The sequence below is a fragment of the Podarcis cretensis genome (assembly GCF_951804945.1).
Source record: "Podarcis cretensis genome assembly, chromosome: 6".
In the NCBI taxonomy this organism is placed as follows: Eukaryota; Metazoa; Chordata; class Lepidosauria; order Squamata; family Lacertidae; genus Podarcis; species Podarcis cretensis.
This window is the reverse complement of record NC_137175.1, coordinates 101,286,223-101,314,216: the sequence shown is the minus strand read 5'-3', so window position 1 is coordinate 101,314,216 and position 27,994 is coordinate 101,286,223. Positions and strand designations below refer to the sequence as shown.

The window sequence follows — 27,994 nt, the reverse complement described above, 5'->3', positions numbered from 1 at the left end:
CAATCAACGGACTGACGATATGACATCACTGACAATTTATGAACAGACTGCTGACAGGTGCATAAATAAATATGGATAAATACGATAACATTTGGAATGAGTTTATACAAAATGCAGTAGGCTATTAATATTTACATAAGCACTAGGACAATAACACTATGCCAATTTATATAAGAATGTAAGGGAATATTGTATATTGCTTCCCCCCTCCAAATTACCACTTTTATATGTATCTTTGTTGTTGTTGTTTTTGTCCCTCTCTCTCTTCCTTTTTTCTGTATCACTATATTTCTTTTGATTGAAATCACCCTAATAAAATATAAATATTTAAAAAGTTGCTCCCAGTTCCAGTAACCACATGGAAGCAGCTTAAGGTCCAAATAGTTTTTACTGTTGCAGAAGATAAGGCTTAGTAAAACTGTTCTGGACGTGGATATATACAACTTGTAGGCTTTTGCAGATACAGATATATATATCGATACATACAATTACAAAGTATATCCATTGCTCCAGATAAACTCCAGCAATGCTTGACAACTAACACCAACAGACGGATGACTCATAGACTAACAAACGTTATTGAACTGACATACATTAATCACAGATATAGTTGGGGCACTGGGCTGTTAGCAAAGCAACTGGAATGGCTAATCTTTCACATCCATGGGGTGATTTACACTTATGAAGGAAAGCAACCCCTTCTCATGTCCAGTTATTCCAACAAGGCATTGCAAGCAAAAGCAATTTAAGAATTTCCAAAAAGGAAGGGGTTGAACTTGAAAACAGAGAGATTCTTTTCAGTGATCTAGGATTCACCCCAATATCTTAACTGACTTGAACACAAACTTGAATTAAACCTCTGCAAGTCAAATACTGGTTTAACAGTGAATGAGGTTCTTTTAGTCTTAAGGTGCTTCAGTCCCCGAACTTCCGGGTTGGTGCCTCCGGTAATGGCGGAATTCCTCTGATCGGGAGGAATTTGCCCCGTGGGAATCTGGGTCTGGTTGCCACGGCGAAGGCGGAGACCCGCAAAAAATCACAGGCGGGAGAAGCCTGTGAGCGTGGGATTTGGCGGGCACCTTTTGCGCCTCCCCTACTCGCGGGGAAACCCGGTTTCGGGGGTCCGGAGCAACGTGGGGTGAGCGGCGCGGTGCTTCGAATCATCTGCTTCTTCCACAGAGCGAAGCCGCATAGCTGTTGCCGGAGAGCGTTGACTTTTTCCTGTGGACAATTTGATTTTAAAGTAATTACCCGTGAGTAGAGCTGAAGCGGGAGAATTGGATTTTTTAAAGTTTAATTTGGTATCGTAACGGGGAGGTTCAATACAGGAAGTCCACCTTCCCCTTTTGTAAATAGACTGAAGCAATGAGGCTGCAAGCTGAAGTCTTGGAAAGCCTACTGTAAAGGACTAAATTTCCACTGGTAAAGAACATTAAACCCCCCCCCCTTGGAGGCAGGAGAGGGGGGGGAGTTGTGGATTGAGTATGCCTGCAGGAGAGAGTGAAGAGAGCTAAAATACCGCCGCTCTGACTCTGACGGGCTGCTAGCAGGACTGACATCTTTTGGAATGCTCATTGACAGCATTTAGAACGTTCATTGACAGCTAGCTAAATAAGAGAAATACATTGTTTCTATTGTCTCCGGCTGCTTTTAAAAAGGAGTAAAAGTAACTGAAAATTGAAACTAACTTTGGATTGTTTGAAACTGTGTTCAAAAGAGGACATTATTGATTAATATAAATAGAAACTGTTTCCCCCTAGTGGAAGCCTTTGAAACTGGTTGCTTTACAAGAGCTGGGCTAGGGGAATTTCCAGCTGCAAGATAAAGAACTGTGAGACTCTGGGACTGACCTTGAATTTTTTAAGTGTTATGGCAAATGGAAAGGAAAAAACAGAACAGTCAATTGCTGAAAAAACATTAAGGTCTGGGAGGACTTGGCAGCAATCCAGGAGAGGCTCAACATCAGGCCCCTCTGCCTCTTCTGCTGCTGCTTCTGCATCAGTACACTCAAAATCAAGAGGAATGTCGACAGAAGCAGCCTTAGCGGTTGCATTAAATAAGATAAATGATTCACTGGAACAGCTCAACAAGAAAGTGGATGTTGCAACTACTAAAATTGACTTAAATACAGAAAGTATAAATAATCTGGGACAAAAGGTGAATACCAATACAGAAACTATCCAGAAATTGATACAGGAATCTACTTTGATACGGCAGACTGCGGAGGAAGCCAGGGAGAAAGCCGTTGCTGCTTAATGTAAAGTAACACAACTGGAGAGAGAGAGAATCCCAGCCCTACAGAGGCAACTTGATGACCATAAGTTGACGCTTGCTATGATTGAACTTAAAGAAAAACAGACGGAGGATCTGAGGATCAGAATCTGAGGATCAGAGCCCTACCTGAATTGGAGAAGGAAAGCTTGATAGACTTTCTCACACAGGAAATTACTAACTTTTGGGACCTGGACTTGGGTCAAGAAGAGTGGCCGAATTGCTGTGATAAAAATGAATGTGCTGCCAAGGATGTTGTTTTTGTTTCAAACATTGCAAATTTTGGATAAGATGGATTGTTTCAAGAAGTGGCAGAAAGATATTTCCAGATTTGTTTGGCAGGGCAAGAAGCCTCGAATAAAATTTAAGATATTAACTGATGCTAAAGAAAGAGGTGGATTTGCCCTGCCAGACCTTAAACTGTACTATGAATCAGCTGCTTTTTGCTGGCTGAGAGAATGGCTGCTTCTTGAAAACACTGACGTGTTGGATCTAGAAGGTTTCAATAATGCTTTTGGCTGGCATGCATATTTGTGGTATGATAAGGTAAAAGCACACAAAGCTTTTAAAAATCATATTGTTAGAAAAGCATTGTTTAATGTTTGGATAAGAAATAAGGATTTGTTAGAAAAGAAAACTCCAAGATGGTTGTCACCAATGGAAGCGAAGGCACAGAAAAAACTCAATATGGAGGCCAAATGGCCGAAATATTGGGAAATTTTGGAACAAGATGGAGACAGAATAAAATTGCAGAGTTTTGAAAAACTGAAAAATAAAGTGCGAGATTGGCTCCATTATTATCAAATAATGGAGGCATACAATTTGGACAAAAAAGTTGGTTTCCAGGTGGAAAAATCAAAATTGGAAACAGAACTGTTAGATCCAAAAATCAAGAATTTGTCAAGAATGTATAACGAAATGAAAAAGGTATTCAAATATACCTTCCTGAAGAAACCAGAGGCCTTTCTCCTGGGCATGGTCGGCCAATTGGTGCCAAAGAAGAATAGAACATTTTTCATGTATGCAACAACAGCAGCAAGAATACTCATCACAAAGTATTGAAAGACACAAGATTTACCCACCCGGGAAGAATGGCAGATGAAGTTGATGGACTATATGGAACTGGCGGAAATGACTGGCAGAATCCGAGACCAGGGAGAAGAGTCGGTGGAAGAAGACTGGAAAAAGTTTAAAGATTATTTATGGAAATACTGTAAAATTAATGAATGTTAGAAAAATGTTGGAATGAAGTTATATGGCTTTAGTAGAAATGTTATAAGGAATTAAGTATAAACAGATTAATAGAGCATTAAAGGAAAAATAAGGTTAGAATGTGCTAAGATAATTATAGAATAGAAAACAGAGGAAGATGGAAAGGAATTGCTGAAACAATTAACAGAAGTGGAATACAAAAAGGGAGGTGTGAGGAGGTCGCGGAAATAAGTGAATGAAAGATAAGATACTGAAATTATTTGATGTGTTTTAAACTGTTTTTGTTTTGTTTTGTTAGTTTAATGTGTTAGTGTTATGTAGTGTTTTTGTATTGTATTGTATTGTATTGTTTTTCTTTTTTGTAGTGTTTAAATTGTTGGAAAAGTAAGAAATATTATTTATAAAAAAAATAAAAAAAGAAATATTATTTATAAAAAAAATATTATTTATAAAAAAAATATTATTTATTTAAAAAAAAAGGAAGAAAGGGGTTTCATATTATTTTTTCTGAGACGCTATTGCAGCAGCAGCAAGAGGAATAGAGGATAGAGGGTTCTTCAACTGGTTCAGTGGTACCTCTGGTTACAAACTTAATTTGTTCCGGAGGTCCGTTCTTAACCTGAAACCGTTCTTAACCTGAGGTACCAGTTTGCCTAATGGAGCCTCCTGCTGCCACTGCACCACCGCCGCACAATTTCTGTTCTCATCCTGGGTCAAAGTTCTTAACCCAAGGTACTACTTCCAGATTAGTGGAATCTGTAACCTGAAGTGTTTGTAACCCCGAGGGGTTTGTAACCTGAGGTACCACTGTAATTCTATTTTTCAACTGCCTAGGTAGAGGACTGTCCACTGGGACAGCATCCAGCAACTGGGTCCTGGAAGCAGTGTAGGATTGAAGGGCATCACAACACTTTTCTAGCTACCCATTCCTTGTGGTTGTCCCCATGGAGAGCTCTGGAAAGAAAGGTGTGGCTTCTCTCCCACATGCTTGGCTCTTACAAGAGGTGCAAAAAGTCCACAGCGAGAAATGGTCCTCCTTTTCTCTCTCTTGTTCTCCATGTTTGCTCTTGCATCTCAGCAGGAGAAACACAAAAGATGTCTCCTCTCTCAAAGTGAAGAAGAAAGAAGGAAATGAGGCCCTTATCCCTAAGAGTATCAGTCTAGACTGGAGGGAAGGTCAGCCCAGGTTAGGTCAGAAAGGTCAGTCTAGGAAACTTGGCAGTTCCTCTTTCTATCTGCTCTGTCCTAGGCAGACACATCAGCCTCCAGTGCAAGCTGAGTTGCATCCCAGTCTGGGGGGAGCATCTCATGCCTTTTCAAGATGAACGGAATCTGGGACAGGAAAAGAGGGCAAAGGGTTCACCCCTCCTGGCAGTATCCAAATTGCCCTCCCTGCCTCTTCTGCACATGAATTTGCCTTGCCTTGCTCTGCATTTTGCTTCTCAGGCTTTGAGAAGCAGATGCAAGGTTTCTGACAGGATCCTGCAGCCCTCCTGCCTCCTCTGAGGTGGAAAGTGCTTGCCTGGCTTGGGGAAGGAAATGGGAAGGCTCTTGGACACCGCCAGAGCATTTCGCCTCCCTCCCTAAGCCAGGCAGAAGCTTCCTGGGCTTTGGGAAGAAGGCGCAGGGCTCTGATTTAGGGAAAGAAAAAGGTCTCTGAACTGCGTTATGGAGCGTTCTGCCAGAAAAAAAGCGCTGGGCGTGGGGGCCAGTTTGTAGGTATCTGAAAGTTCATATTTTGATTACATGTTTTCTTGTTTCTCTGCTGTGCAGCTGAGAAAGTAACTTCGTTGGGAAAGGACTGGCACAAGTTCTGTTTGAAATGTGAGCGCTGCAACAAGACCCTGACTCCTGGTGGGCATGCTGAGGTAAGAGTCCCACTGGACATGGCCTGCTGCATTGGGGTAGTTTCTGGGAGCGCTTGCCTTTGATCTGTTAACTGGGTGGACATATTTTAGCCAATAGCCTCTCTTCTGAATTCTGCCCACAAAGTGTTTGCCCTCAAGACGTTTGGGGCAATTGTAGTGTCATGCAGGATAAGGTGTTCCAGCTCTTCACTATCACAATTACCCAGAGGAACAATTGGGGCAGCACCTCCCAGTCTGTGAGGCTCCAGGGCAGTAGGCGCTTTCCAGTTCACAGGGTTGTGTGGGATTTGTTGCATGTTAAGATGGGCTTCCAATTTCACTTTGCATAAGGATAGTTCATCAGGAGTATCTTTTCAGTGGCAGAACAAGAAACAGGAACGACAAATTAGAAAGGAAAGAAATGATTCTACCTAATTCTGTGTTGCCTGAAAGCAAAAGCTTTTCACTTTTATATTTTTTTTCTAAGTTTCTGTGCCAATTCAGATAAGTTTATGAAATGATTTATGCCTATCTTTCCCCCTTTCTGTCTGAACGTGTAATTACTCCATTTGAATCTGGAGGGTGGTTCCTCTTGTTGTTCCTTCTAAAAACTAAATAAGGAGGTTAAATCATACCTTAGACAATACCTTGATTAATTATAAAAATATTTCTACCTTGAACACTGTATCCATACATGGGGATACAAGGGCAGTTCACAATTCCAGTATAAACAATAAAATCATCAAAATAATTACAACACCTTAATAAACAACAAAGCAGCAGCAGCAATAACAAAATGTTAGAGCAGCCACAGAGTAGAGCATTTAAATCACCTAGCATTCCATTAAAGTGCAAGGCAAAACAAATGCATTGGCCTCCAGTGGCACCTTCTGCAGGCTGGGTGCAATTGAGAAGTAGGCCGCACTGTGGGTGGGCACAGAGCAGAGCAGGCACGGAGTGCAATAAGCCTCATCCCACAAGCATGGTTTGCCATGTTTAGCTTTACTGGGCAGTGTAAAGACAAAAAACCCTGAGAGTGGCTGACTATAGAGGAGGGAAGCAGGATGTTGTACAGTCCTTGGGCCTCCCCCATTGCATGGGGGCCCAGGCGCTGCCCAGCCAGCTCCCTCCCTCAAGGCTGCTGCTGCTGCTCCAAAGTGCTTGGCATATGATCCTAAGCCTAGACTTCGAGTCATTGTAAATTGTTGGAAGGTGACTTCACTTCTACTCTTCCTTCCCACTTGGGAACCAGAAATTATTATTGCTTCAGCTCTTCTGCTCCTGGCCTAGGGGCACTTTGCCTCCGTCAGCTCAAGCAAACACCATTTATTCCCCAATTAATGTTGTAGAGAGAGCAGAAGGAAAGTGTATCTGGGTACTGTATCAAGTGTGCCCACATCGAGAGCTGTAGGTAGGAATCATCTGCTTTCAAGGCATGAGGTTCCCCATTATGTGAAATCTGAGAAAAGTGACTCACCCGAGAAGCACTTTCTCTCTGAAGGTGTGTCTTAGCCAGCACACTGGAGTGCTTCCAGGGAGCTGGGAAGGTTTCTTCCTGACTGCACCACGTCCCACACTTGGAGGAGTCACACCCAGCAATTTTCTTTCCGTGCTTCACGTGGTGGGTGAGCTTCTCTCTTGTCTGCTAACTGATGACAAGCCTGCTGTTGCTACTGGAAGGATGTTTTCTCAAGCTGTATTTGCTTTTCCTTCTATGGAAGTACAAGCAGTGCATTCCTCGCATTAAGGGAGAAATATGTTCATGCCTTATCACCATTTCCTCTCACAAATTGACTCCTGTTGACAGTTAAGTGCAGATACTGCCAATATTGTTTGCTATGCCTGTGATGTTCATGCTAGAGCAACACGGCACATTTACGTAGGTACTAGAGCACTGAATGAAACCTAATGAACAACTAAACATGCAATACCTGAATACATCCTCATACATATGCATCTCAAAACCTCAATATAAACAAGTACTGTATAGACATGTTCCTCCTAGTTTTCTATGTGGAAATATGATACTCCTGTCACTAAAAATTGTGGATGATTGACAAATTCTCATCTTCCATTTGTTATAAGCATATGAAAAGACACATGTAACATCTGAAAATGCCCATGTCAAAAAATTGCTGCTTTACAGCATAATCTGTTATTGCTGAATTATTTGCTTTGTTCATCTGTTTATAAAACTTAATAAACACAGTTTAAAAAAGAGAGGAACAGGAAAAGTGCTGGTTTGCTGAAAGGTTATTCTGGTGCCCCAGGGCGATGAGGAGGCAGGGAGAGAACAAGCCTCTTTCTTCTCGCTGCAAGCTGCTGCTACTGCTGCTTGCCAGATGAGTAAAAGGAAGGATATTTGGCAGCTGGTGCGGACGGCTTTGGTAGGCCTGCCATATGAAAGGCGGCGCTTTGTCATGGATCTTAGGCAAGTCAATCAGATTTTTTGCCAGCTCAGATTTTGATGTGAGCTGGATAATTCAGTTGACTTCAAAAGCTTGCATTTGATATTTGATATTTTGATTTGATTTTTAAAAAAATGCTTTATTGGTTTTTTTTTTTAAAAACCTACACAACACAAAGTACCGGTAATCAACAGAAAGAAAAAAATAAACAAACATTCATTCCATAATTAGCGCTTGTTGTAGGTAGGTTTGTAGTTGGTTTCCACATGACCTCTGGTCCCTGCATTGTGGTTCCCAAATTACGTTATTTTTACTACACACTAAGCTTTATCTCTTCTAGGTTATTTTGATAACATTGCTTTTATAAAGTTCTCTTGTTACACGCAGAAAGTCAATCCAGACCTGCCAACGGATTTATGTTTTTGCAGTGTTCTTTTAAATAAACTGTACACATCCCACTCTCTATTAAATTTTTGATCAGTGACATCTCAAAACCTTGCTGATAGTCTGGCTAGTTCTGCATATTCTTGCATTTTGTTTTGCCAGTATAACTTGGATGGGATAGCATCTCCTTTCCAACCCTTTGCAATTAAAATTCTAGCTTCTACTGTAGCATACATGAAAATTATCCTAAATTTGTTTGGAATTTAGTTGTTCATTGTTCCTAGCAGGAAGGCTTCAGGCATCTTGGGGAAAGAACATTTTTTTCATCTCCCAAAATTCTCTAATTCAGGGGTCGGCAAACTATGGCCAAGGGGCTGGATGCGGCCCACCAGGCTGGTAAATCCGGCCCATGGACCCTGCCGCCCGCTCGGTCGGTCCCCGTGCTGAGCTAAACCGGTGCAGCGTTTCATTAAAAAGAAGCCACGAACACCTTGCCGTGCGCGTGCACTGACTTCCGCAACATTGGCACGGCTTTGGATTGGCTGCAGGAAGCTCCTGCAGCCATTCCGAAGCCTCGCCGCCCACACGCTGAGGTAAACCTGGCATTGTGACGGGCGCATTGTGACGGGCGCATCACGGCTCGGCGCTGCTGCTGGTGGCGCACTCAGTGGCTGCGCTGGAGCAGCTTGAGGGCGAGCTGTGCGCGGCCTGCCCGCCAACCTGGCCTCAGACGACGGACTGCAGCACATGGTGCACGCCGCCTGGGAGCTCCAGGCGTACGGGCTTGTCAAGAACGCCGGTGAGTGGGCAGCGCCGAGACGCGCTCCTGAGCGCATGCAGAGTGCGTTCCTCCTCCAGGTCTGGAGGCAGCTGTGGGACCGGCTTGCAGGGTATTTATATTTTTCAAAATATAGTCTGGCTCCCCACAAGATCTCAGGGACGGTAGACTGGCCCCCTGATGAAAAAGTTTGCTGATGCCTGCTCTAACTCTTTTACAGTTTCCCCACATGTGGATTATTGTGCCTTCTCCCTCCCTGCATTTCCAACAGGTGTTTGGCCTAGATTTAAACATTCTGGCCAGTTTGACAGGTTTTCATGCAATTTTTCTTTTAAATCATAACATGCAGTGAATTTTAAATTTTCCCTCCCAAGCCTCTCCCATGATTCCATTTGGATATTATAGCCAAAGTCCCTAGCCCACTTCACCATTACGGATTTTACTTCTTCCTCCTTGTCCTCCCAGTCAAGGAGGAGCCTATACATTTTGGAGAATAAAGGTAAAGGTAAAGGGACCCCTGACCATTAGGTCCATTCGTGACCGACTCTGGGGTTGCGGCGCTCATCTCGCTTTATTGGCCGAGGGAGCCAGCGTACAGCTTCCGGGTCACGTGGCCAGCATGACTAAGCCACGTTAGCAAAGTTCGTAAACCTAAGCATTTGTAACCCGAGGTACCACTGTATAATGATTTCCTAATCACATGGTTTGAGAAACCTTTATGCACTTTGGCCTTCTCATAACCTAGATAAGCATGCTAGCCGTATCTATTATCAAACCCTTCTAGGTCCAGTCTTTTTTAATGTCATCCACTCCTGTATCCTGGAAAGGCAAGCTGCTTCATGAGACAGTTTCAGATCCGGTACTGCAAACCCTCCCCTTTCTTTTATATCGATTAATAATTTGTGCTTTATACTAGGTTGTCTGCCATTCCCATAATAATAATAATAATAATAATTTTTATTTATACCCCGCCCTCCCCAGGCTGGGCTCAGGGCAGCTAACAAGCAATAATAAAAACAAGTTGAATGAATACAACTTAAAAACAAGATTAAAATGCAACATTAAAATATTGAAACATTAAAATATTAAAATGCAGCCTCATCACAGGAGGAGAAAAGGAAAAAGGAAAAAGAAAGAGGGGGAGGGAATCAAATTGGCTCCAAGCCAAAGGCCAGATGGAACAACTCTGCCTTACAGGCCCTGCGGAAAGAAATCAGATCCTGCAGGGCCCTGGTCTCATAAGGCAGAGCGTTCCACCAGGCCGGAGCCACTGTTGAAAAGGCCCTGGCTCTGGTTGAAGCTAATCTAACTTCCTTAGGGCCCGGGACCACTAGGGTGTTGCTATTTATGGACCTTGCGGCTCTCCATGGGGCAGACCGGGAGAGGCGGTCCTGAAGGTACGGGGGTCCAAGGCCGTGAAGGGCTTTATTTTTTTTTAAAATAATTTTTATTAACTGGCCAATCACATCAAATTAAATCACATCATATAAATTCCGAATTACAAAGCCAAATTTTTAAATTTTGTTGGGGGAACCCATACTTCAAGATCCAAAGGGGAATTCAGATCATCATCTTATTACTGCGTTAATGTCCAAATCAGTCCCAATCAGTCCAAACAAAGTTCATAATTCTATCCAGTCTTATCTTGGTGTTGCCACATCATATCTTGTTCGTATAATTTCTCTTTTTCCTTTACGATCTCTTCTGTTAGTCTCCTTAAGCCGATAGCAAGTGTAATAATCCTGTGTGGATTTCCCGTTCCTTCACTAAGTCCAGATGGTTTCCATATATCTCCTTCGTAGATAACATCACTTTATCCATCGTAAATTTTGGCATTTGTCGCTCTTAAGTCCCACCGAGGAGTTGATTCACGATATGTAAACAACTCTATTTCTCTCTTTCACCTCCCAGACCCAAGAGCTCCCACAATGCCTCACAAAATGGCGAACGGCATTTTTTCCTGACTACGTCACTCCAAAACTCTTAGCTTTCCAGCTTCATCTTGAAACATTGCTTTGGATCGAAAGTTTATCTCCACACAGCCTTAAGTCCACAGCTTAAGTCCTTAATTTCTGACTCATTAGGGGAGGGGGATTCTTGTTAAATCACATAAAAAGGTAGAGGCAGGTTTTTCCCCCTCTCCCCCCTCAGTCATTACCGTATCTTGACGTTCTTCTCGTATTTTATTGTTGTCTTGTTATCAGAGATCTCTTCTGTCAGCAGTATTTACTCCCCTTTTTCCTTGATGTATGTGCAATTAATCATGTCCAAATTATTTCTTTTAAAGATCATTGCAACCAGCGGCGCGAATCGGGGACGGCGTCGAGGAGTGCCGAAAATCCCACAGGAGGGCTTTGTGCCTAGTGCCCCACCCCCACAAATTCGGGGGTGGTATAGGTTAAAGCCTCAGCGCCTAGGGCTTGCCGATCGAAAGGTCGGCGGTTCGAATCCCTGCGGCGGGGTGCGCTCCCGCTGCTCGGTCCCAGCGCCTGCCAACCTAGCAGTTCGAAAGCACCTCCGGGTGCAAGTAGATAAATAGGGACCGCTTACCAGCGGGAAGGTAAACGGGGTTTCCGTGTGCGGCTCTGGCTCTGGCTCTGGCTCTGGCCAGAGCAGCGATGTCACGCTGGCCACGTGACCCGGAATTGTCTCCGGACAGCGCTGGCCCCTGGCCTCTTAAGTGAGATGGGCGCACAATCCCAGAGTCTGTCAAGACTGGCCCGTACGGGCAGGGGTACCTTTACCTTTATAGGGCACAGCAGGCAAGGGCCGTCCCCCCCATAATCCTGGGGGGGTTAAGGAGGCTAATTACCCCCATCATAGCCTCCAAATTACCTCGTGTGGGTCGGAGAGATGTTATTGTCAGCCATCTTCCGATGCGCCACCTAGTGGCCCCCCCCCGTGAAGGGCTTTAAAGGTCAAAAGCAACACCTTAAATCTGACCCTGTACTCCACCGGGAGCCAGTGCAGCTTGAAAAGCACTGGGTGAATATGCTCCCATGGCAGAGACCCCGTGAAGAGCCTCGCTGCAGCATTCTGCACCCACTGGAGTTTCTGGGACAGCTTCAAGGGCAGCCCCGCGTAGAGCGAATTACAGTAGTCAAGCCTGGAGGTTACCGTCGCATGGATCACTGTGGCCAGGTCGGGGGAATAATAAATCTTAATATATCCTTCTGACAATCTTTGAAGCAGCTCGCTGTTCCTATAACCGGGATGAGTTGAAACAAAAAGATCATTTTTGGAAGCACACTCATTTTTATCGTGGAAATTCTTCCCCAAAAGGAGATATTTAGCCTATTCCAGATTTCCAGTTTGTTTTTTATCTCTTTCCAGGTGCTGGCATAATTAGCCTGAAATAAAATTGGTGTTCTTCACTGTGAGCCATATGCCCAGATATTTAACTTTTTTGCTAATTTCCGGGTCACAGAACTTGTGTATTTCACTTTTTTCCTGGGCTTCCATATTTTTTGACCAATAATTTGACTCGAAATGAAGGATACGAAACAGTCTCCCAGCCGCTTGTTGGCTTTTGCCACACTAGATTTTACTCTGAATATTTTTTCAGTTCCCTTAAGTATTTTGCCTTCTTGTAGCTCTAACCACTTGGCTAGCTCCTTCATAATTTGCTCATCTATAATCTCTTCGGTCTCTTAGGGGATACCTCTCAATCTCAGAGTCAACTCAATTAATTTGGCGTTTTGGTCCATTTTATTTCCCATCCTTTCAAGTTTGTCATCTATTATTTTGGTGTTCTCATTCATATCTTTTTTCATCTCTAATATGTCTCACTTGCTTCTCATTTGAGGTGAGATGCTTTTTGAGCCCCCATGTGCCCTTCTCCTTCATGTTTGGCTAGTACCAGCAACTCTTCTGGGAACTGGAATGGCCTTTCTCTATTGAAGTCCACAGGAGTTAGAACTCCTTGATCTCATCACTACTGTCTATATGTGTGGTTTTTTTTTGTTTGTTCTTTTTGCCATGCCTTTGCTCTAACTTTGTGATTTGCTAAATATCCCTGAAAACTGTGTGCGTATTTTATGTTCTCAGTATCTTTTAAAAATATTGATGTATTGTTTTTAAATTTTACAACAAGCACTTTGTGAGTGGATGGCAAATTTAGAATCTCAAATAAAATAACAAAACCTTTTGGCATCTCCAGATTCTTTATAGACTCAAGTTCACATGAAATAGTCAATGCCCTCCCTTTATGATTTAGTGATTTATCAGCCTTCAGTGACCAATTGTTTGAAACTAATAATCTTTTCTTAACACTGGCTAATCTAACAGTTGCCATTTCTGTCTTAGCACGATGGAAAGCCGTATTGTCACAAACCCTGTTACGCAACATTATTTGGACCAAAAGGTAGGTTTCTCTTTCTGGGTGGTTTGACCGTTTTAACTCCAGACACAAATGCTGATAAATCTCTCTCTCTCTCTCTCTCTCTCTCTCTCTCTCTCTCTCTCTCACCTTCTCATCACCAAAGCCAACTAGAGACATCACTTTTGAGTTTATATAATGTCTGTCTTCACATATCTCTGGTGTGGCACACCTTGTGGTTTGAGGTGTGCTCTATTTTAAATAGGAGCAACTTTGAGCAGAGCAAAACATTACATGTAAACTTGTGGAACAGAGAAGTGCTGAAGTGGATGTTCCACTCTTTCCCTGCTACAACTACCCAAGTCCTATTCCCCCCCCCCCCAGTGTTTCTGCCTCATGAATGAAATAAGAAGTGAAAAATACTGCATGCTTTTGATTATTATCCCAGAGGCAGGGATGCTCTTAAGACAATGACTAAACCAGCCTCCTTAATAATGACATGGTCTGGCCCTCAGGCAACTCCTCCCCGTGCCTGGGATCACTGGGATCAGGTGTCCCAGTGCAACCCCCGTAGTGAAACCAGCTCCAGCCATTCTGTTGGCTAGGGCCCACTCCCAAGGCAGCTCTGACCTTCTCCCCTTAAAAACAGATTAACTTATACAAACTACAAAATAAACCAATAGGAAATAATGAAAACATGAAACATTTGCTGTTAGGGGATTTCCTTGGGTTTAGGAATTGAGCTCTTATGATGAAATCCCCTAACATGTTACTGGATAGTGACAGTATCTGCATTACTAAACTCTGGCTTTCTAAGATAAGGGAACAAGGGAGGCCTTTAGGTCGGATGTTCAGATCCTTAGTAGCACAGGCTCTCAACAATATCTTGATTACTGTTGAAAACACCCCTCCAACACAGACAGTGCCGGTAGAGGAATTTGCTGCTGGGTCCAAAACTTTGAAAGCACTGGGGACAGAGTAAGGGCTGGTGCTCACTGGGAGAGCACATAATTTTGTAGGCAGCTTCAACTCACTATGTAAGACTGCGAAAGACCCCTGTCTGAACGATCCTGAAGAGCTGTCTTCAAGTCAGTATGCTAAGCCATAGGGACCAGTAGTCTGACTCAGTTATGAAGCTGCTGGCTCCCTGTATGTTCTGATGCTGGTTTTAGTTGGCTGGGCTAGGCTGAGGAACCTTTTTGCCCATTGCTGCAACCAGGAACATGGTCTAGATGGGAAGGTGTTTATGGCTTCCCTCAAATACATAGACATGGCTGTGGAGAACGGGAAAGCAATTCTTTTGGGGCAGAAAGCCCTTCTGACCTCTCCTGCTCCATTTTCTAGGTGTGAACATTGGAGGGGCAGGATCCTACATCTATGATAAGCCCCAAACTGAAGGGCAAGTGGCACCAGGCCCTATTGAGCACATATCCAAAGCGGAAGAAAAGAAAGCGAGCGCAGCACCCAAGGGACCCAGCAAAGGTGAGCATTGGGTCCCAGAAAAGACAGCTGGCCCAGGAAGCAGGAGAAGGGGTGCTGCGAGAGCGTTGGGGTTGTGGCAGGTAACAGCCTAGGCACCTCTGCTTCTTCCATTCCCTGCTGAGCAATTGGGAGACTCTGTGGTTGGCTCATTTCATGATTTCTGAAAACTAGCTTGCTATCCATTTTTGTTGCTCCTTGCATACTCAGTGCTGTGTGTATGTTGCAGTTTTACAGAAATGGAGAAAATTTCCATACATTTTAGGTCCAGGTAACCTGAAAAGCCATGTTCCCTCATAAGAACCTGTCTGGGTTCTCAGATCTTTGGGGGAGGCCCTTGTCTCGGTCCCTCCCACCCTCATAGGCACACTGGGTGGTGAGGCAGGACAGGGCCTTTTTGGTGGTGGCTGCTCACAGACTTGGAACTTCCTTCCTAGAGAAGATAGACTGGTTCCCACTTTGTTGTTCTTCTGCTGACTGGTGAAGACTGTCTTGTTCCAACAGGCTTTGGAAACTGGCTGTTTAGAAGGAAAGGGTGGGTGCTGTGCTGTGCTGTGCTGTGCTGTGCTGTTTTTTATTGTGAATATCTGTGTGTTTTAATGGTAGAGAGAGAAAGAGAAAAGTGACATTTCAAATTGCAAGGTACAAGAGGGTTTGTTTCTTTATTGCCTGGTGCAGTAGTTCAGTGCATTTGTCAAGTGATGCTCTGAGCTCCAAGCACCCATTGAAACCTGCAGACAGCGGCAGGTAAGAACTGTCTTGACTGGAAGCTGCCTGGCTTAAGGTGGGCAGAAACTGACCAGTGAGACATGATGTTCTCTCCCACCAATGAAGGCAACCTGTAGCACTTGAACCTTACGCCAATCAGGTTGAGTTTCTGCTGCCTCCTATGTTCTTTTTGCTGCATTAGCAGCACCAAAGTGACCTCCCTGCAGCACAAGCCTGGGCAGTGTGTCTGGAGGTCCAGGGCTGCCCAAATGAGGGCTGCCCCCTCTCGGCCTCACTGGCTGACATGGTCCAGAGGAAAGCAGAGCAAGACATTTGGCACCAGCTTGGCTGCAGGAGTTGCCAGAAGGAGGCGTACAGTGTGCCATCTGACCATCTTAAGGACTCAACTCTGGATTTATTTAGGGTTTACTCCTTAGCCTTTTCTTCTCCTAAAGATACCCCACAACGCAGCAGAGGGTTAGTATCAGAGTTTTCCGTCTCCTGGATGGGCTCCCTTTCCAGGGTGACAAGCCCCATCTGCCCCTCACTTATGTCCACAGCACGGGCAGAAACCGCCTTCTTTACCATTGGACCCACTCTTGTCCGCTTAGTCTGCCAGAGCCCGTATTTGGTTCCTTCACCTGGTTAAGCCGGGCAGTCAATATCGTTTCCTGGGGTGCGGCTGCTGTCACATGCTGGCAGCTTCTCGGAGCCACAGGTGAGATTTCTCACTGTGTCAGCTATAGGAGAAGTGCTGAGAGCAGAGACACCCCTTGTGCATCGACTTCCTAGACCTGACAAAGGCTTTTGACCTCATCAGCCAAAAATGACTCTTCACACAGCTCCACAAGAGAGGATGTCTACCTCAGTGCCACAAGATGATTGTGTCCTTCCAGGAGAATAGGTGTGGTGTTGTCCAGTATGATGGCTCCTCCTTGGAAGCTGTATTCAGAGCTGGTTGGCTGAAGAGGATCAAGGTCTGTCAGATCCAGTTCTTGAGGTTGGAGCTGAACATTTTGGAGAATTCATGCCTTCCCATTTGTGTTTCAGCTACCAGCATTACCACCTTCACTGGGGAGCCAAACATCTGCCCACGCTGCTCTAAGAAGGTCTACTTTGGTGAGTATTGGCCTGTCCTGCAACTGCCCCACCTTGGCTTCGGAAATACAGTGAAATGTTGCAGCTGGATGAAACCAGCATCACCAAGCCAGAAATGACTCTCTGGCAGTTCTTTGTAGGTATATTTACAAAAAGACACATCCAGGGCCCAGCTTCTCGCCTGTTCGCATTTACGTTTGTTGGTCAGCCTGAAATCTCGCCCCTTCCACAACAGGAAGGACGCCAGACTCCTGCCTTTCCCCTCTTGCTCTTCCGTTGCCTTCTGATTTTATCCAAATGCCTGGATTGAGGACTGAGAGGCTGACCTCCCCCCTCCTGCTCACTCACTCAACCCAGACTCAGACCTCTGCTTATCTGCTGATTGCCTAGCAACACTTTGACTGCTTTCCAACTCTTTCTCTCCTTAAGAGCTAATAGAGTCTTCTCCAAAAAGGGGGGTTGAACTGCCCTTTCTTGATTCTGACAGGCAGTTCTCTGCAAAGTTGGTCCCTAGTTCAATCTCTGAGTCTAACTCATCCCCTGCACTCTGGGGGGCTATGTTCCTGACATCCTGATTTCATAGTAGGGAGTGGGTTTGTGTGTGCTGGTGGCTAAAGAAACAAAGGATTTAAGGGTCATTCCAGTCTGCTAAGACTCCAGTCTGTAAGGGTACACACCAAGTTCTACCTTGGCCTATAGAGTTGTGCCAGAGCAAAGAATGGCCAAATGGAGCAAGTTCCACCAGGTCTGTTCTTGGAAGTTTTTGGCAGAGAACTGATCGGTCCAGTGACTGGCTACAATTTCTAGATTTATACTTAAGTAGCATGCTCACTCTGTTAGAAAAGTGGGGCAATTTCTAATGGGACTATTGATGTGCATAAGGGGATGGAATTCCTGCTGACCCTTGTACACAGGACTGAACGGAACAAAGTAACAAGGATTCTGCACCTAGAAAAGTTGAATTCTGTGCCCTATATAAATCATAAAGATTTGCATTGCTGTATGCAGTATTTGTTCTGCTTCTGTGAGGGGCAAGAAGCTATGAAGAGCACTGTGGCCTCATCTCTCAGTCCATGGAACTGAGCCTCCTTCTAGCTTTGGGGATTTTGCCCTAAATGTGCAAGCCTTTCATTTCACCCAGACTGGGTGAAAACTTGCTTTAAAGGAAAAGGGGAGCTGAGATTCTGAGGATGCGGAATTGTGGCCAGAATGTTGCATTGAGATTCTTGCTTTGGATGTGGTTTGTCTGATCTCTGGAGGATTTTTTTGTCTGATGGTTTTCTGTGAGGCACAAGTGGCATAAGTTGCCATGAGGACAGATTGACTTGCAAATTTGCATGCCACTTCTTGTCTGTTCTAGCTGAGAAAGTGACTTCACTGGGCAAGGACTGGCACCGCCCCTGCCTGCGCTGTGAGCGCTGTGGAAAGACTCTGATCCCCGGAGGCCACGCTGAGGTAAGGCTTGGGTGCAAACACTGCATTCTAACACAGGTGTCTCTGGGTTGGGCAGATATTTTGCACATTTAAAAGACATGTAGTGCTTGATAAAATTGTCACAAAGTGAATATTCACAATTTTTGTATGATAGTTTCATTTTTTTCTGAATGGCTTTCTCCTTATCTAGAAGTAATATTGGTGAAGGATACTGAGAAAACACTGCCCCCCTCCCCGCACATCAATCCAATAGAATCTCTCTCTATGTGCATTTTCTTATGGAGATTTTGCTACTCTAAGGGATAGGTGTTGTTTTCAATTCATAAAAGGTTGTACACTACAAATTTCAAACCACTCACCATAATAGCAACACAGTCACTAGAAATGCATTGTTACGGGTCATGGTTTTAGTAAAAACACAGAATCATTTGCCTGTGAGAATGCCACCAGAAGTTTGGGAAATGGCTTACAACCTGAGGATTGGGTTAATGACATGCTTTGAGATAAGCAGGTACACACAAAATGTATCCTGGAGTGATCTATGGTTTTGAGCAACTTCACATGTGCACTTCCAAAATATCATGGTAGTGAAAGGCCTCTGAGAATCGGTAAAAACCATTAGCAAGAAATGCTTGTTACATAAAGATAATGAGGAAGAGGCTCTGATTAATTGACTTTTACCAGTGGCAGATTAATGTGGCATTGGTTTATTCCAAACTTAGTTGTGAAGAGCATTCAAAGTTTATTAAACGGTCACAGACCAGATTAACTCGTACAGCTAGTCAGCAAAAGATAACACCAGAAGAACAAAGGACAATTTCAATACAGATTAGGTCATAACAACAATTTAAAATTAGACAGCATAAATAAAATTAAATATTTGCCTTCACCTGCATATTGACATTGGAAAGCTCTTGTTTCCTGCGCCTAATAGCGGCTACACAGAATTTGGCAACATTGATCGTAATTTCAGGGACCTTATCTTCTACCAAGGCTCTCATACATAGGAGTTCTGGTTTATTTTTAAGCTTTTGTAGAACTGGGGCAATAAAGGTCAGACGTAAGTCCTCGTAATAACTACAGTGCAGCAATACATGCAGACTTGTTTCCACTTCCGATGAGCCACATGGGCAAACACGTGACTCATATGGTTTGCCCTCATATCTGCCTAACAACAGGGCAGAGGGCAGAACGTTGAATCTGGCCAGGGTAAAGGAGTGTCTGTACTTAGGTATTTGTAAATCAGCCAGATAATTTGCGGGTGAGAACCCTCTCCCAAAGTCTCTAATTGTGGCATGTTTATCCATTTGGCCCATATGACATTGCAGCTCTATGTCCCTAATGCGTTGGAGCACTTGACTTCTGGCACTCTCATATCCTGCCGCTATTAAGATCTGCGGGGAGAATCCCAAGCTTCTTATCTTTTCAAACAGGGAAGCTTTCCAGGTAGAATGAAAGGTGTCTAAGAGTGTTAAGGGAGCCAAACCGGCCGGGGAAAAAATAAGTTTTAACCAGTAGTGTATCTTTAGAATCCACAGCCGTGCGTTAACGGGTGGTTGTCCAACTTCTAAGCGGACAGCTATATTAGATACGCAAGGGGGGATCCCCAATAAACACCGATAGAATTTTGTTTGAAATGCCTCCATAGGCGCAAAATTTTTAAAACTGCAGACCTGGGATCCATAAGTGAGTTGTGGGAGTATTTTTGCAGCAAAAACCTGGGAGGCCGCCGGAACGTATTTTCCCCCTTTCCCATGAAAGAATCTTGTAAGGGCTTTACTGGCCCTTCCTGCGTTGGCAATGGCGTTTTTCATCTGTTGGTGCCACGAGACCCTTTCCTGAAAAGTTATTCCCAGGTATTTGAAAGTTGCTACCTGGTCAATAGGTTGACCATTAATTCTCCATTTGTGTTTCCTTCTTTTTTTTGAGAACACCATAATTTTAGATTTGCTGTAATTTATTGATAGTTGTTCCGCTTGACAATAGTCAGCAAGTGATCTCAAAAGCTTCCTCAAGCCAACACAGGAAAGGGAGAGTAGGACTGCGTCGTCCGCATACAGAAGCACCGGGAGGGGCAAACCTGCCAGTTTGGGAGGGTGGGCATTTTCTTTCGCCATATTTACTGCTAGAGAGTTGATATAAAAATTAAATAGCGTTGGCGCGAGGACACATCCTTGTTTAACCCCATAGTGCGTTTGAATTTCTTTAGTTAGATGGCCTGACCGATCGCATCTTACCCTCACCCTGGTGTTTTCGTATAGACCACGGATAAGGCGTAATAAGCGTTTATCTATGTTTGTAGCGCCAAGCTTTTCCCAGAGTCTGTCCCTTGGTATTAGATCAAAAGCCGATTTAAAATCGACAAAAGCTGCATATAAAGACCCCCCTTTTCTAGAGTATTTGTCTGCCAGGTGTTGAAGGACAAGGGCCTGGTCTATAGTTGAACGCTTTGCTCTAAAACCAGCTTGAGCTTCTGATAGAATATGCTCTCTTTCCATCCACTCCACCAATTTATCGTTGTGAAGAGCTTACGTATCAGTATGTATCAGTCCAGTTTAGAGAGGGGTTTTGCTCACCTTTCAGAAAAGGTCCACTCCATCTCCTCTGACATTGGAGTCATCCTGCCTTAATGACTGTGACTTCTCATAGTGTACTTCTAATCCCTGTGACCTGCACAGAGCATAGTCCTTTGTCTGCTCTGGAATATTAAACACTCCCTCCTGTTTAGGTTCTCTTGAGCCACTTCATACAGTTGTTGTGGATTCCCAGCATACACTTCCAGAGCCAGATAACATTTATATGTTCTTCATGTGTGTAAAGTGCTTTTTTGACATAGCATTTCATCTTCTAGAAGGAAAAATGCAATGTGAGAACTGTGAGAAGTTATAAACCTAGAGGCAGACTGAACCTTGTATGTTTAGCTGCCTGTTTGCTAACTGATACAGCAATTTGATGATGAGCCCTGCTTTGTAGCCAGAAATCCTGGCTGCAGCTCTTCCCCTATGAACTCAAGTTGGTTTTGGCATGCACGGCTTCCTCTGCTACTGCTCTGAAAAGCAAACAAGCTGCATTCTTCTGTGTCCAAAGAGCAGCTGTATGTATGCAAAAGGAGCAAGCAAAGAAGGGCCCAGGTGCCCCACAGCATCTGAGACGTTGACCTGGGGGTCTCTCGGGGTTTGGCTTTGTCCCCTTTGCTATTTACCATTTATATGAAACTGCTGGGAGAGTTTGGGAGTTTGGTATCTCCGGTATGCTGATGACACCCAGCTCTATTTCTCCTTTTTCAGCTTTCCAAGGAAGTGTCTTGGTTCTAAACTGGTGTCTGTCATCAGTAATGGACTGGATGAGGGTGAACAAATTGAAACTTAATCCAGACAAGACAGAGGTGCTCTTGGTCACTGTGAAGGCAGAACAGACAATAGGAAGCCTGTGCTGGATGGGGCCACCCCCCCCCCCTGAAAACACCAGTTTGCATTTTGTGTGTGCTCCTGGACTCAGCCCTGAGTGTGGAAGCCCAGGTCTCTGAGGTGGCTGGAAGTGCAGTGGCAGAGTTAGTTGCCAGGTGTGCCTCTTTGTGGAGATCTTGACTTGGGCCACTGTGATACACGCCGTGGCTAGATCCTGTTTGGGTTCTTGTAATGAGTTCCACGTGAAAATGAGTTCCTATGAAAACGGTTCAGAAGCTCCAACTGGAGCTGCCTGTTTTAAAGGAAATGACTGCGATTTTTTAAAAATTGTAATTATCTGTATGTTAATTCCCCCCCCCCCGGGTGTTTTTAGCTGTTTCTGTTTTATCTGTATGCCTCTTTGAATTCATGTTAAGGAGAAAGGCAGAATATAAATAAATAGAATAGGAGGGGGAAATTGCAGTTCTGCACTGTTCCTAGTGGCTATACACACTGTACATTTAAATCTCATTCTGTCTCCAAAGGATTCTGGGCAATTTAGTTTACCCCTGACAGTTACCATTCCCAGCAATCCATAACAAACCACAGTACCTAGAATTGTTTGAAGGGGAAACATGTTTCAAATGGGCTATAAAGGCATAATGGAGACACAGCCAGAGAGTTCCAGCTCTGGATGCGAAAGCTCCCATGTTGTTCAGGCACAGTATACCACTGCTTCATATTAATGGCTTTGGCCTATGAGATCTCAGACATGCAGAATCCTTGGGTACCAGCCACAACAGAGGCAGGCCCAAGCCTTTTGGGTTGCCCTTGTCCTTAGGCACAAGGTCATTTCCAGGCAGGGAGATTCAGCATTTCACTATGATCGGTGCCACATGGGCCAAGTTGGATCCTTGGCCAGCATCTGCTTTTGGGAGGGGTCTTTGAGAAAGACCCCTGCCTCTCCCTTCCCCCAGCACTTCCACACATACCTGTTACTGGCCAGTAGGAAAGGCTCCTTGGTCATGCAATAGTTGGCCATCCAAATAAGCCTTCCAGTGGTGGAGAGACTAGTCTTATGGTTTACAGCAATGTATTTCTCTCCCATTTTCCTTCCCTCCAGCATGATGGACAGCCCTATTGCCACAAGCCATGCTATGGGATCCTCTTTGGACCAAAAGGTGAGTCTGATATTGGGACAGATGGATTTTCTGGAACTCGGTTGTTAAACAAGAGACAAGAAGGTTAGCAGGCCTGACATAAACTGATGTGGTAAGAGATAATTAAAAGAAAATACAATGAGAAGATAATAATAATAATAATAATAATAATAATAATAATAATAATAATAGATACCAGTTTGATCTCAAACTTAAACATCATTGCCCATGTACATGGAGTATTTTTGAAGTTAGTCAGTGCTGTGCTATGTCCCCAAACAGAGAGAGGCTTTCTTTCTCACATGGGATGGCAGTTACAAGTCAGATCTGCGTACTCCTCTTGCTCCAAGTGGGAGGAGCAACACCATTTGAAGCAGAAAAGAAATTTAGCACAGAAAGTTGTGCATTCTGCTTTCCTCTTCTGCCTGCTGGGTGTTAACTGGGCCTCTCTGCTTTCAACCATCTTCCTCCATTGATGCTTCTGCTGTTTTTGCAGGTGTGAACACAGGTGCTGTCGGAAGTTACATCTATGATCAAGACTCTGAAGCAAAAGACCAGCCTTGAGAGCTCCTTCTCTCCATCTCCGCTTCCTGCTCAGCCCACTTCCACTCCGTTCTCTTAGACTAATCTCCGTGTGTGTTTAGATGTAGTGAAATCAACTCCTGGCTTGGCCCTGTCACAAGAGCGGATGACGTAGCTGTGCTTGCCCTGCTGTCTCCTCCCTGGGTCAGGCTGGCGTTCTATTCCCTCCTCTGTTTTTATAACAAAGGCTATGCTACAGAGAGCCGCCTCTCTCCCCTGGGTCCTCCTTTCCTTTTCCCTTCATCCGTCAAGTGTGTCCTGGGCAATGGCCTGAGCTGTCCTCACATGGCTGCTTGCAGTCACACAAACCAGGCTTTATTCCAGGGACATTCTGCAGCCAAATATCGCTCCAGCTTAGTGTGGGTCATTTAATGGCTGCCTGCCTAGAGAGGGTAGGACAAGCTGAGCAAAGCAGGGGATTTGCTTCATTTTTTGAGCCATCTTCTTCTGGGGCTGCTGGTATAGCATCTAGATTCCAAACAGCCCCAGCTATCGTCTAGCAGGCGAAGACTCAGCCATCCTGGGAGCAAATGCAGCAGCTGGCTCCATCTGCCGGCTGACCTGGACTCCTGCATGCTTGGCCAGAGCTGTGTTGCTCCCACTTGAAATCTCATCTCTGGACGGAATCTGTGGGCTTGTGAGCCCAGGAGAGGGCTTTTGTCATGACTTGGGAGAGGAGGTGAAGGCCTTCGGAGACCTGTGTAGGCCATCTGCCAAAGGATGCATTTGTCCCTTTTTGGCTGATAAGTTTAAATGTGAGGGGTACATTGTGTCTGTTGCTGTGGGGGTGGGGAAGGAGGGGACTCTGGTTACTTGCAAAGTATCCCATTGTGGGTGTGCCCCCCTGAGTGTTTGAGGTTTATTCATAACTAGATAGTGATTTGCTTTTTGCTTTGGAGAATGGCTTGCCCTTTCCATAGCCTGGGCTATTAGCCAAAGACACAGCCAGCACCAGCCGCGGGGGGTTGGGGGTCAGAGGCTGAATTAATCAATCCGCTTTGCAAAGCCTGCATTACCCAAATTGCAGACCACCTTCTTTATCCCAAACTGCCTCGTCTAACTTTTGCTGACAATAAAGGCATTTGGCAAACAGTTTGTGCAGTTCAGTTGGAGCCTTTGTTTATGTGGAGAGGGAAGGGCTTTTCATGCCAACCTTGAAACTGTTTTTTGGCCTCAGAGGCACGGCTAGTGATGTTTTGTCCTGGCTCCCCTTCAACGGATGACAAAAAATGCAGTCTCATACCCAGAGACCCCTGAAGACTGGTATACACAAGGGCCTTTTCTTCTAAAAGTGTGAGGACAAAAAGTTGGCTCATTTGATTCCTGGGAGGAAATAAAACACTAATCAAACGAACCCTTAACTCCTAAAGTGTTTACTGCAAACAAGAAAAATTATTTTTCCATAAAGCCATCTGAATTTTAAAAATGAAACTATCATAATAGTATATTTCCCCCATCAGACGGAGCTGGAAGAGCTAAGAGAACTACACAAAGTAGCCTTTTTCTGGGACTCCCGCTAGGTGGTGGAAGGATGGCTGTTAGAAAGCAGACAATCAATCCATTACACATTACCTGTTCATTCCTTCCTCTTGGTTAAAATATTAACCTAACAGAAACAAAAGGAATGCGGGGGGGGGGGGATCAACAGTTTATGGTATAAAAGCATAAAGCTCCCCTTTAAAATAAAAATGTGGATTGGAAAATAAATACAATACAACAAAAGGTGTCTAAGACAATCATGTCCTCCTTAAGAGTATTTTTTTATAAAAAAAATAAATTTAAATTTAAAATTTAAAAATAAAATAAAATAAAAAGAGGGCTGGTTTAATCTTCCTCCTTACAAACAGAAATTTAGGGATGCCTCTCTCCAAAACACTGACACTGTATGGATAGCTCTCAAGTTGTTCGCAGGAGACAGAAAATGGGCACAAAGAAAAGACTATTGTAAAACCAACAAGGAGAATAGAATTCCAGAATACAATCCTAGAGATGGGGTGGTCGTACTCCCAAAGGATTATATGTCCACTAGAGGCAGATGTAGACTTTCTGGGTCATCCACATCTCTTCACTCTGCTGCATAGACTTCATTTTTTTAATAGAAGAAAAAGCAGCAGCTGCAGTCAAGACAGTCCAACCTGGCTGGAAGTCGGCAGAGACACCAGCTGAGAGCCTCCAGGAAAGAGCCCTTTAGCTCTCGCTGTTCATCTTGGACTTGTCAGGTCAGGAAGCAGGGGCATGTGGGACAGGAAGGGCAGAGGCACAGCCTCACTTGCAGTGACCTCATTCCAGTCATTCTTCCCCACCAAGCAAGCTTTTGCTCAGTTTGCTCCAGGGTAAGCCAGCATCTGACAGATTGTGGGACATGCATCACATTGCAGTTGCAGGCAGCAGTTCCACAGGCAACCCCACTGCAATCATTCTCTCCAGTCACCGCCTTGGATAGATGGCAGGGGGGAGGCTAGCAGAGAGATCTAGTTGCTCTACTCCAGAAATGCCTTCCCACCCAACAGTCACTCAGTGACCCTCTCCCAGACAATCAATTCAGTATCCCACAGCCCATGTTACAGCCTGCAGTCCCACAGTGTATTCATTTTGTAGGTTACACTGGCATTTTAATCCTTGATAAAGTCCCAAATGGTCATGGTATTTGGGCAGGGCCAGCACAAGACATTTTGGCACCTGAAATGAACCCAAAATGGCACCCCTCTGCCCGCCAGGAAAAATCTACATCAGGAACAAGGGGAGAATAAAGATCTAGACTGGGGTCTGCTGCCCCTGTGGATCCTGCCATCTGAGGCAGTCGCCTCACCTTGCCTCACGAGTGGGCCGACACTGCATGTATGAGAACGTAGCAAGGCAATTTGAGTTACTGTTGCTGTGGGGAAAAGCAGAAAAGAGGCTGGCATTCAGCTGGCTAGCCAAATTCTCCTATGTCCCTCTGCCCATTAGATACCGTGAGACAAGTACCCAGCTCTCCTCAACTGTTATAAACTATAGAATTAGCAGTTTGACTAGAGCAAAGAACAGTCAAGCAGCAAACTCAGCATGATGTGAAAATTAAAAGTGCAAATATCAGAGCCCCAGAAAAAAAATATTAAAACTATCCTCTTATAAGTTTACAGTGGAAAGACTCCCCTAAATTCCTGGATTTAGTGGGGAGCCTGCAGTTTAAACCAGTTTTTCTGTGTCCAGAAAACTGCCTGGCAGAACAAGAAGATTTAATCACTAGATTGGCTCAGCCATTAACCCATTAAGCAGGCCCGTTAATGGAGACTCACTTGCCAGACTGAAAATGAGGAAAGCCCCTCCCTGAGGGGAGAGATGGAGACAAAAGCCCAGGATTTCAAGAGGGAGGGGCAGAACTGCAGTACAGGATGAGGTAAGTGGACAGGCGAAAGGCACAACTTTTGCAGGCTGCCTAGGTGGGGGTGGGGGTTGGCAGAGCCTGAGGCGGGGAGGCTGTTTTATGCTGCGGAGTGCACCAGACATGAAGTTTGGGGGGCTCTTGGAATGTGAGCAATGGGAGGAACAGGACACTTGGGATGTGAATGCTCTGCACTCACTCTATCTAGAGACAGATGGGGGGCCAGGTGCTAGTCAGCTGTGCTGCGCCACTGCATCTAGACACATATAACCTGTGTGTGTAAATCAACCCTAAATCATAAAGACACCAGACTCCTTGAGAGATCCGAAGGGTGGCAACATGAAAACGGGCCTTCTCTGCAGTGGCTCCCCCCCATCTGTGGAATGCTCTCCCCAGGGAAGTTTGACTGGCGCCTTCATTATACACCTTTAGGCGCCAGGCAAAAACATTCCTTTTTAACCAGGCCTTTGCTTGATAGATCAACATCCTATACCCTTTAAAAGGTGACTCTTTTTTACGGGGGGGGGGTATTGAATTATTTTTATTTTTGATGTTATATATTGTGGTTTTTATTGTGAACTGCCATGAGACCTCCGGCTATAGGGCAGTATATAAAATCAATAAATGAATGAATGAATGTTGAACCTCTTTGTCCAAAAGAATAACATTGCCTTTTTTGGTGCTGCACCATATTGTTGACTCATGTTAAGCCTGTGGTCCACTAAAATCTGTAGATCCTTTTCACATGAACTACTGGCCAGCCAGTTGTCTCCCGTCTTACATGCTTCCTAAGTGCAGAACCTGCCATTTGTCCCTATTGAAATTCCTGTTAGTTTTTGGCGAGTTCTCCAATCTGTTAAGATCATCTTGAATCCTGATTCTGTTTTCTGTAGCACTGGCTACCCGACCCAGATGGGTGTTATCTGCAGATTGAATGAGCACCCTCTCAATTCTTTCATCCATGTCATTTATAAACAAAAATGGGCCCAGGATAGAACCTTGTGGCTCTCCATGTGTCACTTTTTCCAAGGATGAAGAGGAACTGTTAGTGAGCCTTAGTGGGTTTGATCAGTCAACCAGCTACAAATTCACCTAACAGTTACCTTGTCCAACCCAAATTTCAGCAGTCCCTTTATCATGAGGGACTTTACCAAAAGCCTTAGTGAAATCAAGATACACAGCATTCCCCTTACCTACGAAGCTTGTAACTCCATCAAAAAAAAAAAGAAATGATATTAGTCTGGCATGACTTATTTTTGAGAAACCCATGCTGGGTCTTAGTAATCACAGCATCTTTTTCTAAGTGCTCACAGACCGACTGTTGAACTATCTGTTCTAAGACCTTTCCAGACACCAAAGTCAAGCTGACTGGTTGGTAGTTACCTAGGTCTCCCTGCCTCCACCCTGCTTTTGAAGATAGGGACATTGTCTGCCTCCAGTCTACAGGGACCTCACTTGTCCTAAAATTCTCAAAGGTTATAGACACAGGTTCTGAGATTCCATCTGCAAGCTTCTTTAGAACCCTTGCTTGCAGCTCATCAGGCCCTGGAGATCTGAATTCCTTT

General features: G+C 44.5%; 1 protein-coding gene across 3 annotated transcripts in view; it reads left to right on the top strand.

Moving 5' to 3' along the window:
• The window catches only part of LOC307218843 (cysteine-rich protein 2), a 50,683-nt gene extending 26,526 nt beyond the window's left edge, over positions 1-24,157 (top strand). Inside the window, exons 1-8 of one of the 3 annotated variants that reach the window (XM_079981773.1) lie at positions 24-57; positions 5,257-5,351; positions 13,206-13,263; positions 14,563-14,700; positions 16,456-16,524; positions 17,864-17,958; positions 22,447-22,504; positions 22,980-24,157. In XM_079981773.1, the coding sequence (XP_079837899.1) occupies positions 39-57; positions 5,257-5,351; positions 13,206-13,263; positions 14,563-14,700; positions 16,456-16,524; positions 17,864-17,958; positions 22,447-22,504; positions 22,980-23,047 (600 nt within the window). In that variant the 5' untranslated portion in view covers positions 24-38 and the 3' untranslated portion in view covers positions 23,048-24,157. Of the gene's footprint in view, positions 1-23; positions 58-4,412; positions 4,450-5,256; positions 5,352-13,205; positions 13,264-14,562; positions 14,701-16,455; positions 16,525-17,863; positions 17,959-22,446; positions 22,505-22,979 lie in introns of those variants that run through there. The other 2 variants (XM_079981772.1, XM_079981771.1) reach the window with 2 other exon arrangements.
• The last annotated feature ends 3,837 nt before the right edge of the window (positions 24,158-27,994 follow it).